Genomic DNA, 18341 nt, shown 5'->3' with positions numbered 1-18341 from the left:
CGTAGGCTATACAATCTGCACTTTAGAAATGAAAGTGCAAAGACTGCCATCTGGTGCAAAGAGAAAACTTATTGATATGAACTTTTTAGATTGCTTTAGTACAAATTGTGTATAATAGAAATGCACAATATGTGACTTTTTTTTTAAAGCAATAATACATTTATGCAGTCATAAACATGTTTTGATAGTTAATATGCCGGTGATTTGAAGCTTCACAAAAGTTGCAGACGCCTTTACCAATATGAAAATGCTTTTGTAAACAACCAGTTATTCTTTACACCGATTAAAAAACGGCTACTATTATAAAGAAAATCTTTTCTAAATGTGGAACTAAATACACTGATTTGCATTGAAATACATGATAAATACACTTGACACATGAAAGTATAAAGCCTGCAGCTCACAACAAATGTGGAAAGTTCTTGCGTGTCATATTTAACAAGCCGTTTAATGCTAATTTGATGTAATTTTGCTCACATGGATAATTGAATATTAATCAGATGATGTCATTACGCTGCTGTGCCGTCAGCCAATCGTTGCATTGCTGATCATGATTTCGAGGATCGATAGATCTGTCCTTCATAACACACGCAGCGATCTCAGATCAGTTCATCCAGACATTCTAATCTGATTCGCGAACTTGTTTGAAGAACCAAATTAGCGAGAGATCAGTTATCAAGATTAAAAGATCCAGGATCTGCCAAATAATCTTAGATCATTTAAGCGAGGTACGAAGAACGGACCCCTGATCTCACGAGCAAATGTAACTATTTTATGTTTTGTCAGTTTAGTGGCTTTTTTGTACGAGTTCAGTCGTATGAAAATATACCATTTGAAAAAGGAGGCCGGGTACCCAACCACACCCCTAACCCAGCCCCCTGCTTAGCTAAAGTTTTACATTAAATGGTTGAAAAGTGAATTATGCATAGTGCAGTTATAACTGTTTAATATTTCAAGGTCATACATATTTTTCTATGTTGGTCACACCATGGATGACATCCTCTAGTGATGACTTCACAGAGTCACCTAATCACAATGCTGGATTTAAGAAGGCAATATCTTTTCAATCTAGCCTTCCAGGCAAAGGAATTTTTAAAAAAGTAAGCAAATGACATTTGTCTCCTCCTTTTTTCCTTACCTGAAAAATGGTCCGATCCTGTACTGTAATGTACAACTGTAAATTTTAGTATGAGCCGAACCGTGAGATTTGTGAACCATTACACCACTAATATTTGTATGAGCAACATCACATGATTAGCAGTGCAATATTACTGTATATCAGCACTGACAGAGCTGTGTGTTGGTTTGAGTCCCCAGGCCAAGTGCCTTAGAGACTCAGTAGTGCCATATCACACTGCTACATGTGCCATATTGGGTTTGTACAACAGTTCGACAGCATAATTGTGTAAATAAAAAGAGAATCAAACATGGAGAGTCTCAAAAATCCTTTTGTAAAGGGAACTACTTTCTTCTGCTATTCATTTACATCTGCAGCTGACTGTCAGAACAGCAGAACCCGTTGCTAATTCACAAACGTCACTTTAGAACTAGTGTTTGCATGATTCTCTAGCTTAATGTCTAAAGTGTTGACAAAACAAATGATTTTGCTCACATTTTAGGATTTTGAGTTTTGTCCAAATGGTGTTTTTTCAATATATTATGCAGAAATATTTAAATCCGTTCAATATTGGTTTTCCAGGGGCAGCATGGTGGCTCAGTGGTTAGAACTGTCACCTCACAGCAAGAAGGTTGCTGGTTCAAGTCTTGGCTAGACCAGTTGGCATTTCTGTGTGTAGTTTGCATATTCTCCCTGTGTTTGCGTGGGTTTCAATCGGGTGCTCCAGTTTTCCCCCTCAGTCCAAAGACATGTGCTATAGGTTAATTGAATAAACTAAATTCTCTGTAGTGAATGAGTGTGTATGGGTGTTTCCCAATACTGGGTTGCAGCAGGAAGGGCATCTACTGCGTAAAACGTATGCTGAAATAGTGCTGTGGTGACCTCTGAAATAGAGACCAAGCCAAAGGAAAATGAACGAATGATGAATAGATTGCTTCCCCACAGGTCCGATAAAACAGTTCAACAGACTTTCTTTCTTTCTTTCTTTGCACAACTGTTGTTAAAATGCTGTAGGTAATTAAAGATATCTAATGCCAAATTACAAAGTGATATCCATTATCTTTGTGTACAAACACTGAATACATTTTATGTGACAGAATGTTAACACCTAATATCGTAAGTAAAAAACTATGCTTTCCTGACAGGATTTTCCATTCTTCAAGCCATTATGGAAGCAGCAGTAGCAAACAACTGGCAAGTTACAGCACGGTCGGTGGGAAGCATAACGGACCCCCAAGAGTTCAGGCGCATCATTGAGGAAATGGACAGAAGACAGGAGAAGCGCTACCTCATTGACTGTGAAGTGGACAGAATCAATGTCATTTTAGAGCAGGTAAAGTCTGCTTCTCCCTTTTACCCATTACTTACTCTCTCATCTGCTCATTTTTTCTGGATGGTGTTTTCCAAACAAGCTCACTCTCTCCTTTACTAAAATAGTAAAATTCATAGTCTATCGAGATAAATATAAAGAAATAAAAGTCTGCTATCATCATTTTGACCATAATCTGTTGGTTTAAATTGGAAGGATTAAATTGTGTCTGGAAAACAAATTTGTTTTATTTTTTTGTTCTGAATGTTGACTGGGTTGTGTCCTGATACAATTATCACATGTTTGTGAATTGATACTTTGAACAGCAACAAGGGAGATCCATAGTCTTCATGGCTTCTTCATGCCCCCCTAGAGCTTCTGCCTCCTGCGGATTTGGACTATTTGGTATTGATTCGGTGTTCAAATGGACTCATAGTGTCGACTCTTTTACTAAGGCCCTGTTTACACTAATGCGTTTTAGTTTTAAAAAAACACATACATTTTGCTAGGGTTACGCCATCCGTCTACACTTCGACAGAGTTTTTGTATGTTTTAAACGGAGTGTTTTGTAAATGCTAAAGAGAACGTTTTCATTCTAAAATGCTGCTGCTCCGTCTCAGTGGGGATGGGGGAAAACTGAGACATCTGAAAATGCAGGTGGGGCTGCCGACATTTGCCTCTCTGCTTGGGGCTTTTTTTTTCTCAATATTAAGAAGCCTACACATAGTTCAGTCCTGCATCCTTTTCTTGTAAGTTCAGACTTTACAAGTTTGATATGGAAAACAGACTCAGGACATGTAGGTACATTTTCAAAGGGAACAGTGTACTTTATAACCTCATTCACATCATCCTGGCAATGTTGTTTATCTATAGCCTCTAGCCTCTATTTAACTATAGTATCTTAACAACAAAATGAAAACATGATATAAGGAACTACTATTTTCATTTTGATATTTACAACTTAACAGACATGCTGACAAGACAGAAATGTTGAGGCACCGTGCTGTATATATGAATGTCATCTTCACTGTATGCGTATTCATAACAAAACAGAGCCCATAACATTACTGCCTCCTTTCATTTTCATTGAAAATATGAAACATAGGCTACCCTCTCTTTTGCTGAATATCAGTTTTAATAATGAATAATGCCCATTATAAAAGTAAAATGTACAATAAGTTTATACATTATAGGAAATAAAGGCAAGCAATCAGTTAATATACAGAATGCACGTGGTTACATTAATTATCTTTGCGCTCAGCCAAAACACGTTACCCAAGAACAAGTAATAGATTCAAAAGACCAAAGTCGAGGAATATGTTGTTAGATAAAGGCAACAAGATTAATTAAATATCACGTTTAACAAATATAGTGAGATTAGATCACAGCTTTTATCTGGCTAGATGCAGCGCATGCCAGAAAGTGTGTGTGTGTGGTCACATGATGTGCATTTTCAGTGTTTTAGTGTAGACAGAGAGCTGTTTAGAATGCTAAGTGAAACTCCAGTGTGGACGTGGATCGTTTTCATTCTAAAATGTCATTTTAAAACTAAAGTGCACTAGTGTAAATTCAATGTATTTCTGAGAATGAAAGTGAAACAAATTTTTCTACCCAGAAGTGCTGTTTGTTTGTTTGTTTGTGGAGTTTAGGCAGGTGTCTTCATGATTTGTGTTTGAATAGCGGAGGTTGGAACTGATTATTGGGACAATGAGCTCAGATAAACAAGTCTGCATTTTAGTATTTCCATGCAGATTTGTAAAACAAAGAAAATTTGTTTTCATAAAGAGTTGGGTCATTTAAAAGTTCACATTTCAGGCTTTGCAGGTATGTCTTTCAGGTCTATGAGCCAAATATTAACAGATACAAATCTGTTTGCCAATCATGTCATCAGAGGACATAGAAAGAGTTGAAATTATGAGTATTTACAAACAAAAATAGACCCTTTACAGTTTTCAAATCTTTTATGGTTTATGTGCTAAAACAATGCATATATGTCTTTGTTGACCCAAGGGTTAAGGCTTGGAAGGGACCTTTCAGCTGAAACTCCGAGCTTCTCCGCTCTCACTGTCTAATATAGTGGGGTGGTCTGGGGGTGTGAGGGCATTCCCAGATAGAGTGTGCAGTTGTGATTAAGATTTGCCCACAAAATATTATGACAAAATCTCCCCAGACTACCTAAAGCATGTAAATTCTCAACATCTTGACTTCCTACAGTATGTCATTACTCACTCACCCAGAAATGTGTGTGCTTGTTCTGTTCCTCTAGTAAACCCCATTGACAATATAGATAGATAGAGTTCCTGCTAGATAGAGTTCTTCCTAGATAGAGTTCCTGCAGCATCTTCGGCATGCTGATTTTGCAGATGAGACTTATACTCTAGACCCAGGACATGTATTATAATGCTTCTGTCAGCCACTGTACTAGGCTAAGTCCTTCATGTGTGTTCATGCTTATGCCTTTGGGGATTCTTGTTTGCTCATGCTTGGCAGCATTGTCCTCAAACTCGTAATTCAGTTCAATGGTTATGCCACTTTCCAGAAGCTTCCATCTGTCATTACAACATACTGTATCTCATTGCGACTGACCCTTAAACTACTACTAATGTGAAGCTAAATGCTGAGAACTGTTTTTGGTTCCTTGACACAAACCTGAACAAGGGACTGCATCTGGGCAGCTTATTACCTATATATTTATGGCAGTGTCATCTTCAGTCAGTTGTTTTTTTTCTTTCTGTTTTTTGGGGTATCATCAAGCATTGGTTAAACTGGATCTAATTGAAATAATCTCTCTGGTCTTGCTAATGCTGATAGCTCAGATATGTTTCTGGTCTGCAGTCATACTGCAAGCTGCACCAAGTGCAGATTCCAGATAGGACAACAATATTATAGAGTTTTGAGTTATTTATAGTGTCTTAGCATGAACTGGGTTTTTTGATCTGAAGGTGTTCAGTGCCGACTGGGAATTGGAACAAGCCCCCAGAGAGTATATAAAGCTGAGTTAAGCTTTAGAAGGGGCAATGGTGACAGCTTTTACTGCCCTGCTATAAGGAGTATGTCAAGCTAATGCAATAATTTATAAGCATTGCCTTCACAGTGCGATCACAGAGGGGCTTGTGAGGAAAACTAGCTTGTGATCTGTGGTTAACACTCTTTTACTCTCTGAGAACATGACATGCCTGTCATATGCCATTAAACTGTTTGTGTATATAGTAAATGGTGCTACAAAATAATTTTTAAGAAGTCTGTTTTGATACACTTTTTTTGTTTTGGACTGATACAAAAAAGTGACGTGGCTCTCTATTTAGTGCTTTCAAGATGTGCTGGGTGTGTGGGAGAATAAAAAACACTGAGAGGTAATGTTTCACCTAAATTTATTTTGGTATTTGTTTGGACATGTCAGAATATATGCAATCAAAATAAATCTTTAAGAGTTATTTGTCAATTGCAGGTAAAAGAATAAATGGCTAGTAATAAAATTGAAGGAATAATTTACCTAAAACATATTTATTTTCTTATGTCTTGTGTCATGACTGAATTCAATTTTGGAAAAATATCTTTAGTCTTGTCGAAAGAACAAAATCCTGCTGAAAAATGTAAGACTAAAATGAAAAGTGTACAGTAAGTCATACGAGGTAAATACTTAAGACTAAGCCGCTAAAATCTCTTAAAAGCTCATAGGCTCTGGAGAGCATTTAACGTGTCACTCTAACATTCTAATAGGATTAAGGTGTTAAGAGTTGTACTATTAGAGGCAAAAAGAGTGAGATGGTATAAATAGGATTCAGAAATAGTAAGCAAGTTCATCAACTAAAGAATTTGGAGCACTCGTGTTTGTGTTATCAGCATGTTTCTGAATTTGGTTGTGTTATCAGGATTTGCTGCACATTTTCATCATTGGCAGCACATTGAGATCTGAATGAAATTTGGCAAACTGATTTTTTTTTTCAGAAATAGAAAAAACAACCTTTCACATTGGCTCAATAAGAAAGTATGTGTTGAGACAACTGAAAAAATATCAAGTCTGCCCAATCATGTTACTGGCCCAATTGAATATTTTAAATTGTTGTATAATGCTTTTTTGGTTTCACCTAATTTAAAATTGCATATTAGTAAATTGAGCAGCACGGGGGTTTAGATTTTAGCACTGTTGACTCACAATAAGAAGGTCGCTGTTTCAAGCCTCTGCTGGGTCAGTTGGCATTTTTGTGTGGAGTTTGCATGTTCTCCTCGGGTCTGTGTAGGTTTCCTCTGGGTGCTCTGGTTTCCCCCACAAGTCCAAAGACATCTACTAAAGGTGAATTGGGTAAGCTAAATTGTCCATAGTGCATGTGTGTGAATGAAAGTGTATGGGTATTTCCCAGTGATGGATTACAGCTGAAAGGGCATTCGCTGTGTAAAACATTTGCTGGATTGGTCGGGTCAGTCTGTTGGCGGTGCCAATCTGTTGTTGTGACCACAGATTAATAAAGAGACCAAGCCGTAGGCCTGTCACAATATATATTTTTTTTTAGTACAATATATAGCACTAAAATCTATTGCGATTAATGTTGTAATTTTAAGGCCAGTTTTACTCATAAAATACCATTATAATGCAAGTACACTCTTCCAAAGAACAGAATATTTTATTCTTAAAAATATTGCATTAAATTAAAGTCATTTTAACAATGTAATAATTAGGCATGAGGCATTAAGTATTTGAAACATATTGTGTTTGTGTGCATGCATTTATTATGTTATCAAAAAATGTTAACAAAAATGGCAAAAGAATTAGAAAAAATTAATAGGTCCATCAGGCATGTGTTTGTTTTATTTAACCATACTGGCATTGACACCTCCAGTTGAGATGGAAATCAGTTAAGTTTTGCTAGAAATGGTTTTGACATATGGGCGAAATGTATTGCACCACCAAAATTGATTGAGGAGATGTTCACATGCGATGAGTCGATATATTAATAATTGTGTCAGCCTGATCTCACGAAGAAATGTAAGTACTTTATATTTTGTCAGTTCAGTCGCAAATTCGTACGAAAATGGCATTCAGCCCCATCCCTAAACCCAACCTTCCTTGGGTAATGAGCAAATCGTACTGAATTATACAATATAGGTAGTACGAATTCATAAGAAGTAGCCTCTAATTCAATAAGTTACAATTTGCCGTGCGATTGCGTTGGACAAGCCTACTAAGCTGTAAAGAAAATTAATTAATGAATAAACATTATTGTAAAAATTCTTTAAAATTACAAAGACATTGAACATTTCTACAAAATATACCTTATAAAATCATGCATTTTAATTCTCATTGTATGCTCAAAGCTGAAGTGTAATTAATACATTCAGACGTGCAAAAGTGTCAAAACACCATAAAATGTAAAGATATTTTTGTGAGGTTACTTTAACCATTGTATAGTGTAGTGTGCAAAATACTACCATTTTAAAACAGGTAATCTGAATCTCATGAAATCACCTTTTAATGGTGAAACCAGTTCATCAACATTAAACATCTAATATATTTACCTATTAAAAACACCATCAAATCTAACAATAGATTACTTTACCTAGTTGACACAGATGATTCTAGAACAGGTGTGGGCAAACTTAATCCTGGAGGGCCAGTGTCCTGCATAGTTTAGCTCCAACCCTATGCAAACAGACCTCATTATAGAGTTCAAGTCATCTTGAAGACACTGATTAATTTGTTCAGGTGTGTTTGACTAGTGTTGGAACAAAACTCTGCAGGGACATCGGCCCTCGAGGATCAAGTTTGCCCATCCCTGTTCTAAAACATAAAAAAAAAATCAGAAAAGACTGAATAAAAAGAAAAAAAAAATTGTCGAGTGGAACTTTATTCAATCTGAATAAATCTAAATCTAATTCAAAATATGATGCTCTAAGAATTCATCAAGCTGCTGCTGCTTACTTTTTCAAGAATTGCCATCTTTGTTGAAGTTGTGTGGGTTTACAATGGCCATGTATCTAAAAAAACATATAAAATAGCATTGTCAATACTAAGTCTACATATATCACATAAATATACAAATGTCACTGTGCCGTTAATATAATTTTTTTTTATACTCTTGTTGGGTAACAAAATGTAATTTAAGTGCTTTCAAGGAAGAATGTGGTTGTTTGCATAATTATTAGCATAGTAACAGTATAATAATTATCTGTTCCATACTGTGAAAATGCTATGCAACAAATACCATGTACAGAAAATCTTCACAGTATCGTGTTTTGTGACAGGATACACATTAATATCTACTGCTGTATAGATATTTACAGAAATTTTTAACCAGCACAACAAAAAATGTTTCTGAAGATATAAGATCAAGCTTCTAAGATCATGGAGGAAACATCAATTTATGTGCCACATGAGGTGATGGTTTTTCCACAAACCCTGAGTTGCTTCGTCATCTTGGACTACACCCATGTGAGATAAGCAACTGTCAAAAGCTCATTTCAATAAAGGTACACTCAATGCAAATGCTAGTGGGACAGAAAACAAGGTTTCATCTACCTCATCAATCCGCAAAGGTACCTGTGGTGTAACCTTAATCATGCAAAATGGTTACCTCTCAGGGAAAACTCTATTTCTGAGCCACCACTGCTATAATCTCCTCAAGTACAAAATACTAAAATGTATCACATTTGACACATCTGTTCCATGACGTGAACCATAACATGGTCATATGGATGCAAAACCCTATATCAACATCTTAGCTATATCAGTTTCTTAAATGTACAGTGATGTATATTAAATTGGACAGTATTTATTTTTATTTGAAATTGCCCTTCTTTGTTCGCATCTGATTGATCTACTGTGATACTAAAATATGCGTCCTTTGCAAATTATGCTAAACGTATTCATGGTGAGACAGATGGCAACATGTTTATATATATATATATATATATATATATATATATATATATATATATATATATATATATATATATATATATATATATATATATAAACATCTTGCCATCTGTCTTATCATTCTAATTTGTTTGCATAGGTTAGTGTTTAAAAGTTGTAAATTGGAAAAAAGCCAACCCTGATCAGCTTATAGAGGTTTAAATTCAGAGCATCTGAGAGGGCAGGAGGTGTACAGATGCTGCTGCCAGTTAGTTTGAATGTATCCCCTCGGGATCACTCCAGGTTCTGGCCTGCCTACATAAAAGCTTGCCTGCGAGAGGAAAATTAAGATAACTGAATGTTCCAGAGAGCTTTTGGAAAGTGTTTGGGGCCATTTGTCCTCCCCCAGACTGAACCCTCAATGAGTTTTGAAGAATGCTTATTGATTGGTTGTGCCATGAGGTAATTGTTGGAGGAGGAATTGATGATTTTGCAGCTTTTGTTTTTGCTGTTATTACTTAAGCTGCATTCCTGCAGTTAGTGAGATAGAACAAGGTCAACATTTATACCTGCTCTTGTTTGTGTACATTCAGAATAATATATATATTTTCCCTACTGACAGCTATCTATCTATCCATCCATCCATCCATCATCCATGCAATTGATTCATATTTTGTAAATAAGATTAAAATACGTATCATTATATGTTGATGAGTAAATTATTTGGGGAAAAAAATGATAAATGAAATAAATATATGTAGGTGGGTGGCACTTTAAAAATGTCTTTTTAATAAAAAGACATGAAATGTGGGATTGATTCTAAGTGAACGAGGAAGAAATAAACAATAAGAAACAGGGTTTTTGAATAACTTTCCTGGTTATTCGAAATGGCTCAATTAACTTCTGGGAGAGTTTTCTGGACTCAACCTGAAGCAGAAGGTTCTTACTGGCCAACCAGACTCTTTGACCAACACGGAAAGTGGGAGCCTTTTGAGGATGGTGATTAGCCTGATGCTAAGGTTTGAAGGAAAGTGTTTCTAGCAGCGTCGGATGAAGCGTTGGCCTGAGGGAACTCCCACCTGCACCTCCTCCTCAGGAAACAATTGGAGTTATAACAAAGTTGGTATTCAAAAGGAGATAGTCCAGTGGCTGAGGTGTTGTGGGCATATTTGGCTCACATAATGTAGGAAGACATGGCTCATTATGGGCTCAGCTGTCTCCTGGGCTGATGGTAACTTGGAAGTCTATGGTGAGATGTGACCAAGGCTTGTGGGGAACAGGTAGGGGATGGAGAAGCCCTTGAGGTCACTGGTGTGATGAATTTTCCCTGGCATCATACTGGGCAGCCCTCCACATAACCTTTAACAACCTCCTTCATGGAAGGCCACCAAAAGTGCTGTTGGAGGAATTCAAGATTGTGGGCGCTACCTGGCTGACAGGCCAACAGACCCTTGTGACCACACTGTAAGACTTGGGACATACAGGGCAACCACCAGACCATTGCCTGGATTAGGATCCTTGGTTTCGCCCGTGCGGACAACTTGTTTCAGATTCCACCTGAGAGGAGCAACAATCCTTAAGCTGGAAATAATGGGTGAAACATGTCTTTTCTGTGTCTCGGGAGTGTAGGCTCGAGACAAGGCTTCTGGCTTGAAATTCTTGGTTTCGGGTCTATAGGTCAGAATGAACTGAAACCTATTTAAAAAACAGATCTTCAAGCCTGTCGAAGATTCAGCTGTTTTGCCTGCTGGAGATATTCCAGGTTCTTATGGTGTGTATATGGTAGTTGCGCTCAGCATCAGACAGGCGATGTGACATAAACGCACAAGGATGCATTTCCATCCTCACCCCTCAGTGACAAGATGGCTCCTACGCCCTACGCCGAAGCATCTACCTTCACCATGAACGGTCAGTCTGGGTTTAGGGTAAAGAGAATTGGAGCAAAAGTAAAAAAAAAAACGTTTGAGATACAGAAAGGCCTATGCTATGCTCACAAAATGTAAACAGATTATCTGATGCGGATATTATTCTAGTCATACCTTTAGCACTCTCAAACTCATGTTTCTACTGGCTTTTTTTAAGAGGTTAAAAAATTGCAATAATATATTTACAACCCTAAATTCCATGCTGATCGACAGGGATTTTTTATGCACAACCAACTCTAGGGTTTACAGAGAATGGTCCAAAAAAGAGAAAATATCCAGTGAGTGGCAGTTCTGTGGGCCAAATGCCTTGATGATGCCAGATAAAGCAGAATGGCCAGATTGGTTAAAGCTGATAGAAAGGCAACAGTAACTCAAATAACCAATTGTTACAACTAAGGTATGCAGAAGAGCATCTCTGAACACACAACACATTAAACCTTGAGGCAGATGAGCAACAGCAGCAGAAGTCCAGACCAGGTGCCACACCTGTCAGCTAAGAACAGGAAACTTAAGCTACAGTTCACACAGGCTCACCCAGCATCTTGACTCCCTTTTTGATATTTTGGCCTGTGTTGAATCTCAGCCCAAGGAGACTTTTAGTCCTGAGACTCCATTGCAGTTTGTTTTTGCTGCAGGACCCCTTTCTAAGATGGCTGATGATGTGGAGTATTGTTTAATCAAAGCTGGTACTCCTGAACCCTTTTGCAAAATGGCCATTAGTTCATATTTCACGCCCAGGATTGTGGCCACCTTACAGCACTTGCCAAAGATGGTCAGTAGTTCAGAGCTTTTGTCCAATGTCTCTGCTGAGTTCCTGCCTGAGTTTACTACTAGCTGTGATTCTGTTTATGAAACCACCTTTTTGGAGCCATCATCCTCAGATTTGGGGGAACTTTTGTTATCCATTTTTTTTATGATTCTGATTTTTCAAGACTTGTTGAACCATTTTCTTAAATGTATTTGAGTCTTCGTTTTTAGTTTCTTTAAATCCTTGTTGCCTAGCTCCAGTGAGTCCTTGTCCTCAAGTACCAGTGAGCCCTCAAGCACCTGCGAGCCCTCACCCTCAAGCATCAGCTAGCCCTCGCCCTCAAACTTATCAGCGAGCCCTCACCCTCAAGCGCCAGCGGTCCACCGCTCTCAAGCGTCGACGGGCCTTTACCACCTAAACAAGCTTATGCCACATGGAGGAGGACTGATATTTCATCTATGCCATCAGCGTGGTTCTCTGCACCACAAAGGTGGCCACCAAACCCACCAGCAATACCTTGGTGGACCCATGACTGGCTGAAATTGACCTTTCACCCTATGGTACCACTATGGTGGCCTCCCACCTGGGAATTAATTTTTCGAAACTCAGTTAATCATCTGTTCCTTGGGCTCTACCTTAGCCTTTATAGACTCACTCTAATTCCATGTTCTGTTTTGGAGGATTTTTTTGTCTGCTCTTGTTGGTTTAATGTTGGCCTGACCCACCATCCCTGCCCCTGGTTCACCTCTGTTCCACCTCCTTCCTAGATAGCAATTTGTTTGGGAGTGTCTGACATCCACTCCTGCATAAGGGAGGGTAATTTCACACCTGCTGCAGTGTCCTCATGTGGACTTTTGAGGGCACTAGCCCTTGTTCTGGTTTTTGTTTTCATTTCATTTACTCCTTGTTGTCTAATTGGTTCTGTCCTTATAAGCCCTGTGAGGTTGTGTTTAGCTTGCCTTGTTTGGTTCGGTTGTTTGTTATGTTTGTTTGTTCACTTTGTTTAGTATCATCCTTATGTTTTTGGATTCCTATTTAGATTTTGTTTGATTCACCTCAGTACTTCTATTTTTTGCTTTTGCGTTCTTAGTCAGTTTTTGTACCTTGCCTGTCCTCTTATGTTTTTCTGATCTTCTTTGATTGTTTATTAAAATATATTTTGCTGCATTTGGATCATACATACATACATACACATATCTCCAATCCAACCTTATCAGGCCTTTTTTATCTCACCTCCAATTCAGAAAAAAAAATCAATGCAAATCAGTGCTGGATCCCCTCTTTATCGATGACCCTAATCGACCAGTCACACACTTCTGGTTTCAAAAACATCTTAAAATAATCTTTTCCCAATAAGGCTAAGCGGCTGGATAATTCTCCCACCACTCATTTTGACATCGAAGAAAGAATATATCTGTCAATCCCTCAGATTATTTTTGCAAATTAAGCATTAGATGGGGCTCCGTTTTTCAGTGCAGCAGAGCCACAGCTCCCTTTAATCATATAAGGAGCCCTCATTCGAAGCACGAACAAGCGACTAATATCCTATTGCAGAAGGAATCCTCTCCCCCGATGCAGCAGAGCCGCATCTTTGATCAGATGTAGTGGAGTCCAACATATTGCCTATCTAGCATCAGACAGAGCTCTTTCTTCTAATGCAGCAGAACCACAGATTCCTTCAGTCGCAGTGTGAGCCTTCCATCCATATTCTTTAGTTGTGTTGTGTGCACGAGTTGGACTGCTATCTCTCTTTCCATTCAGCAGAGCCACAGCTCCCTTCAGATGCAGCGAGAATTTTCTTTTTATTTCTTTCATTATCCTTCCCCTGTCCTCCTAAATGCCATAAAAAGCCCATAAGACTAATGGTGTCTTTTGCAGCACCTGGGTTCAACAGAACTATAACCTTTTTCATAGCTTAAAAAATTTTGAGGGCTAAAAAAATTCAGATCTAGCTGCTGTCTCAACAAAATATAAAGCTTCATTTTGAGAAGTTCTCTAGGTTTGGGACTTATTCCAAACCCAGAGTCTCCCCTTAAGCCTTGTTTATACTTCTGCGTCAAGTGACCGGCGCAACCCACGGCACATGCAACGCCCGTAGCTGTGCAATTATACTTCTGCGCGCTGTCTTTGTTGGTCTGCATTAACATTTCCGAAACGCTAGTTGGCAGTGAGGTGTTAATGTTCCTCTGTGTCGAGTTTCTTCGCTGCTGTTTGCTTTTCCTGAACACTTCCTGGATGTACAAGAGGCTCAAACTCGCTCATTTTGAGGCAGGAACCGGCGGACGTGCAAGAACTCTAACTATGAGGTAAACATAAAACAAAACTTTCCATTCGGAGCTCCTTCACAGGACTCCACACTTGTAAACAATCGCTCCATTGGGCTAGCGCCACTCGCGCGGCTCTCGGTCCTGCCCAGACTCGTCAGTGCTACCAAGCCGACCAATCACAGAGCTTGCGCTACGCGTTGCTGCGTTGTGTAGTTACATTTTTTGAGAGGTGCACGTCTGTGACGCCGACGGCCACGGCGAAGGGCTATGCATCAACGCCGTAGCATACGCCGGCGTTTGACGCAGAAGTATAAATCAGCCTTTAGACAGCATGCCAAAAAATGCTTATTATTTTTCTATTCAGATTAGATGTAAGGGTGAACTTGCGAAATGGTGTTAACTAACAAAGTTTAAGAACACAAGCAGATAATCATTCAATTTGGCTCAGGTGCAAACTATTTAGCTAACAACATCAATGAGTACAATATGTAGATAATATACATTTGTAGTTCACTCATCTCCTACCTTAGGAAATTTTCCTGGCATCCCTCCTCAATACCAATCCTCTTACCCTTAATCTAATTTATTCCATATATAAAAGGGGGGGTGGGGCATATTCTGCTCAGACCCCTCCCCTAAGACAACACACTAAAGAATGATCACTACTTGTCTATTTAGATTAAATGTAGGGGTGAACTTGTCAAATATACATATTAAGCAAGGTTTCATATATTGGAATATTTCAACAGTGCATATTAAATATAAACATGATTATTTGATTGTGTGTGTGTGTGTGTGTGTGTGTGTGTGTGTGTGTGTGTGTATATATATATATATATATATATATATATATATATATATATATATATATATATATATATATATATAAAGCAAAATATACAAAATACAAAACACAAAATGCCAATACGATGTCATCATCATTTGTTCCCCATGTGTCTCTCTGGGACTGAGACAATTGATCATAAGGCAAATGTTGGTTAGGTCAAAACTGTTCTGCAAGTTGTGCCTCTTCAAAAGGAAAATGGGCAGATGGCCCATTCCTTGATCAAAGCAACTACTGTCTCCATCCCTGCTGTTAAATGATAAGCTTGAACCAATGTTTTAAAATATTACTTTAACTGGCTCCAGCCTTTGTTCATATAAAAAAAAAAAACAATAATAATTTCATCAATTGAGTTTACACATTCCTGATTTTGCAGTTTATCACTAAACTCGCACTATATTCGTACGTTCTAAAATGCATATATGCATTTGTCATCTCCTGAAAGTTAATCAGCTTGTGCAAATTGCATGGAATTGTTTATCAGCTCAGACTCAATCTGGAGATCAGCAAATCTGCTGATCACAACACAGAAATGTAGTGTCACATAATGGACAGGCATAAAAATACAACCCTTCTGAAATAAGACACCATAGTTCAGAAGGGTTAGGATTTACCCTATTGGTTAAATTTACTTCTGTTATGGTTAACATGGGTGGTGTAAATGTTCCATGTTTTTAAAAAAACGCAGGCTTTTAACTACTATCCCGTATTCCTTCTTAAACACAGGGATAAAGAAAGGTTGTTTAATTGTGGGTGATTGCAGCTTCATGCTTTTAATGGTTCAGTAACTCCTCTTTATTCAGGGCTGTCAGGCTTATTAGGGATAAATGTGATAGATGATGGTTTTCAGGGGCTGTTTAACCCTCTAACCTCTGGAGCAGGTTATCTTCAGAGAGTAAGTTGCTCTGGCTACTTAACATACCCCAGAAGTTACCTCCGATTTTGGAACTAAAGCTAAGGTTATCTACTTACTCTCAAACTTACCCGGGTATATCACATAACCTGCTTTCTGAAAAACCCCTTTGGAGAGAACCATGCATTGTCTCTACCCTTCACCCTGCATCTTTTAAAAGGATCATGCTTGTTTAATATTTCTGTAAAAATGTCATTAAAGAATCCCTAGGCTAGTTCTAGATCTGATCTGGAATTAAAATAAAATTTTCCCAGTGCAAGTTTTTCAGCTCTTTTACAAGGCCTTATTAAGATAAATGTTCATATCATGTTTAGTTTATTTGCGCTTTTTTTTTTTTTTTTTGGATATTTGATTCTCTAATTGCTGCAATGACATAGTGGTCATTAGCAAAAATAGATGCAGATCAACGTTTAGGTAGTGCATTTGTAAGAATTAAATCTATTATAGACAATTTGTCTGGACATTTTAGATTTGGCCTAGTAGGACTATCAACAATCTGAAAAAAGTTTAATGGGTCTCAATAGTTTTTAAATTCATTAGATGGCAAACACAGCCAGTTCCAATTTAATTCAAGGACTACCAGTTCTTTAGCATAAAGATCTGACAGGATCTGAAATAAAGAAGTTAGAGCAGAGTTCTCTGCTAATAGAGGTCTATAGCAGCCAGCAACTGTTATAGTAATATAATTTGAAACCTTAAGTTCAAGAATCAAAAATTCAAACTGTTTACGATTTTGAAAGACAAGATTTAACATGTGCTCTTTAGCATGTGGAAGCCGAAGGGGATGGACCACAGCACAGCTCATAATAAGGGTTTTAAGTGCATAGTTCTTTTCATATTCAAATGTATATTTAAATCAACGTTGTCGTTAAAAAGAATCGTTAATTTATTTAACAAACTTTTGAAATCAAACTTGACTCTTTGTATTCGTGTCAGGGCATTTTAGTCAACTGTACAATGTGCGATAGTGTGTAGGACTAACTGTACAGTATGCCTGGCACTGAACTGTTTTATACACTTTTGTACAGTTCCTTGGTCATAAACTGCTGCGCATCATTACACAGATGATTCAGAGTGCGGCAATAGCATAGTGGCCAGTGCGTCATTACAGAACAACAGAGCACTCAGCGGAGCGAGTTCAAATGTCACATAGATATCTTGTGTTTTTCTCTCTTTCTCTTTCTGCTCCCCTCACATTTTTTGTAGCTTATATATTATACTATAAGAAGTGGCAGTTTTGTCTTTTATAGGAAAATATATTCATATTTTAAGATTTAGGACGTCTTTCATATGTATACATCTATTCACGTACACACATACTTGATACATTTTTTATATAGAATTTGTTTTCAGGGTTTTCAAATGCTATTGTGTGCATCAATTGCAGCCGATTTTAAAGCTCCATCAGTCAAGAGCACTGATAATGTGAAATATGTCCATAGTATAAGTGTGCAGGTAGCAACTTAATTTTCTGTCCTTAATCTTTTGGTGTTTCAACTATAAAACTCATTAATGCTTCCACTTACAGGCTCATATGTGACCCCACCTCATCACTACGTTCAGGCTAAATGGCTGATTTTTAGGGAGTAATGATTCAAGTGTATAATACAAATAATGCAAAAAAAAAAAACAACAACAAAAAAACTGTGTAAATCTGTAGATTTTGTAAAAAAAAAAAAAGGGTGGGGGGTAAGAAAAACCTATATATATATATATATATATATAGTTGGAAACAGTTGGAGACCAACAGTTGGAAGTGGAGTAACTACACAATTTTATGATGGTAAGTAATAAGTGTACACCGCCTGTGCCATGTCCAGGAACATTTACATTATATATATATGATTGTAATCTGCCTCTGCTTGCCACCAACTTGCCATTTTGGAGATTGTTCTCCAGGTTCTGGTGGCAGTAGCCTTAAATTATGGGGTCTGTGAAAATTTGCGAACACAGCAGCACGGATAAAGGCAAAGTGTCTCAATGGTAACTTTTATGGTACTCCACTAATAAAAGTTAAAGTCTGCCATTCTCCAATTCTCATACAGCTCTCCTAACAAAAATGCTTGCTGCAACACAACGGCTTTGCTGTATCAGCCCAGACAGCATCATGGAGAAAAACATGCTACAAACCCTGTGGATCACACATGACCCGTGTCTCACATATGACCCATGTCTCACCCAGTCATTGGGTCTCCTAGCTTGGCTGGTCTGCTTTGCTTTCGGAAAGCACAGGCGATCATGAATAATTAAAAAGCAGGCTCTTCTCATAGCATAAAAAACTCTGCTATGAATAATCAAGAGAAACCGATGCATCATCACTCCACTTGCAGTTTTGCACTACGTCACTGATTTTTATCCTGCCCCA

The 18341-nt window shown here is 37.8% G+C and overlaps 1 protein-coding gene across 7 annotated transcripts in view; it reads left to right on the top strand.

Annotated features, from left to right (window-relative positions):
- gria3b (glutamate receptor, ionotropic, AMPA 3b) overlaps positions 1 to 18341 on the top strand; it is a 301594-nt gene that overhangs the window by 132011 nt on the left and 151242 nt on the right. For all 7 annotated transcript variants that reach the window (XR_002459908.3, XR_002459909.3, XM_005157133.5 and 4 more), the window contains exon 4: positions 2263 to 2450. Coding sequence is in view for 5 of the 7 variants with exons in the window: in XM_005157133.5 (XP_005157190.1) it covers positions 2263 to 2450 (188 nt within the window). In the remaining 2 variants the exon portion in view is untranslated. The remainder of the gene's footprint in view (positions 1 to 2262; positions 2451 to 18341) is intronic.

The sequence above is a fragment of the Danio rerio genome, chromosome 14, assembly GCF_049306965.1.
Source record: "Danio rerio strain Tuebingen ecotype United States chromosome 14, GRCz12tu, whole genome shotgun sequence".
Taxonomy (NCBI): domain Eukaryota; kingdom Metazoa; phylum Chordata; class Actinopteri; order Cypriniformes; family Danionidae; genus Danio; species Danio rerio.
This window is presented reverse-complemented; position numbering and strand designations above follow the sequence as displayed.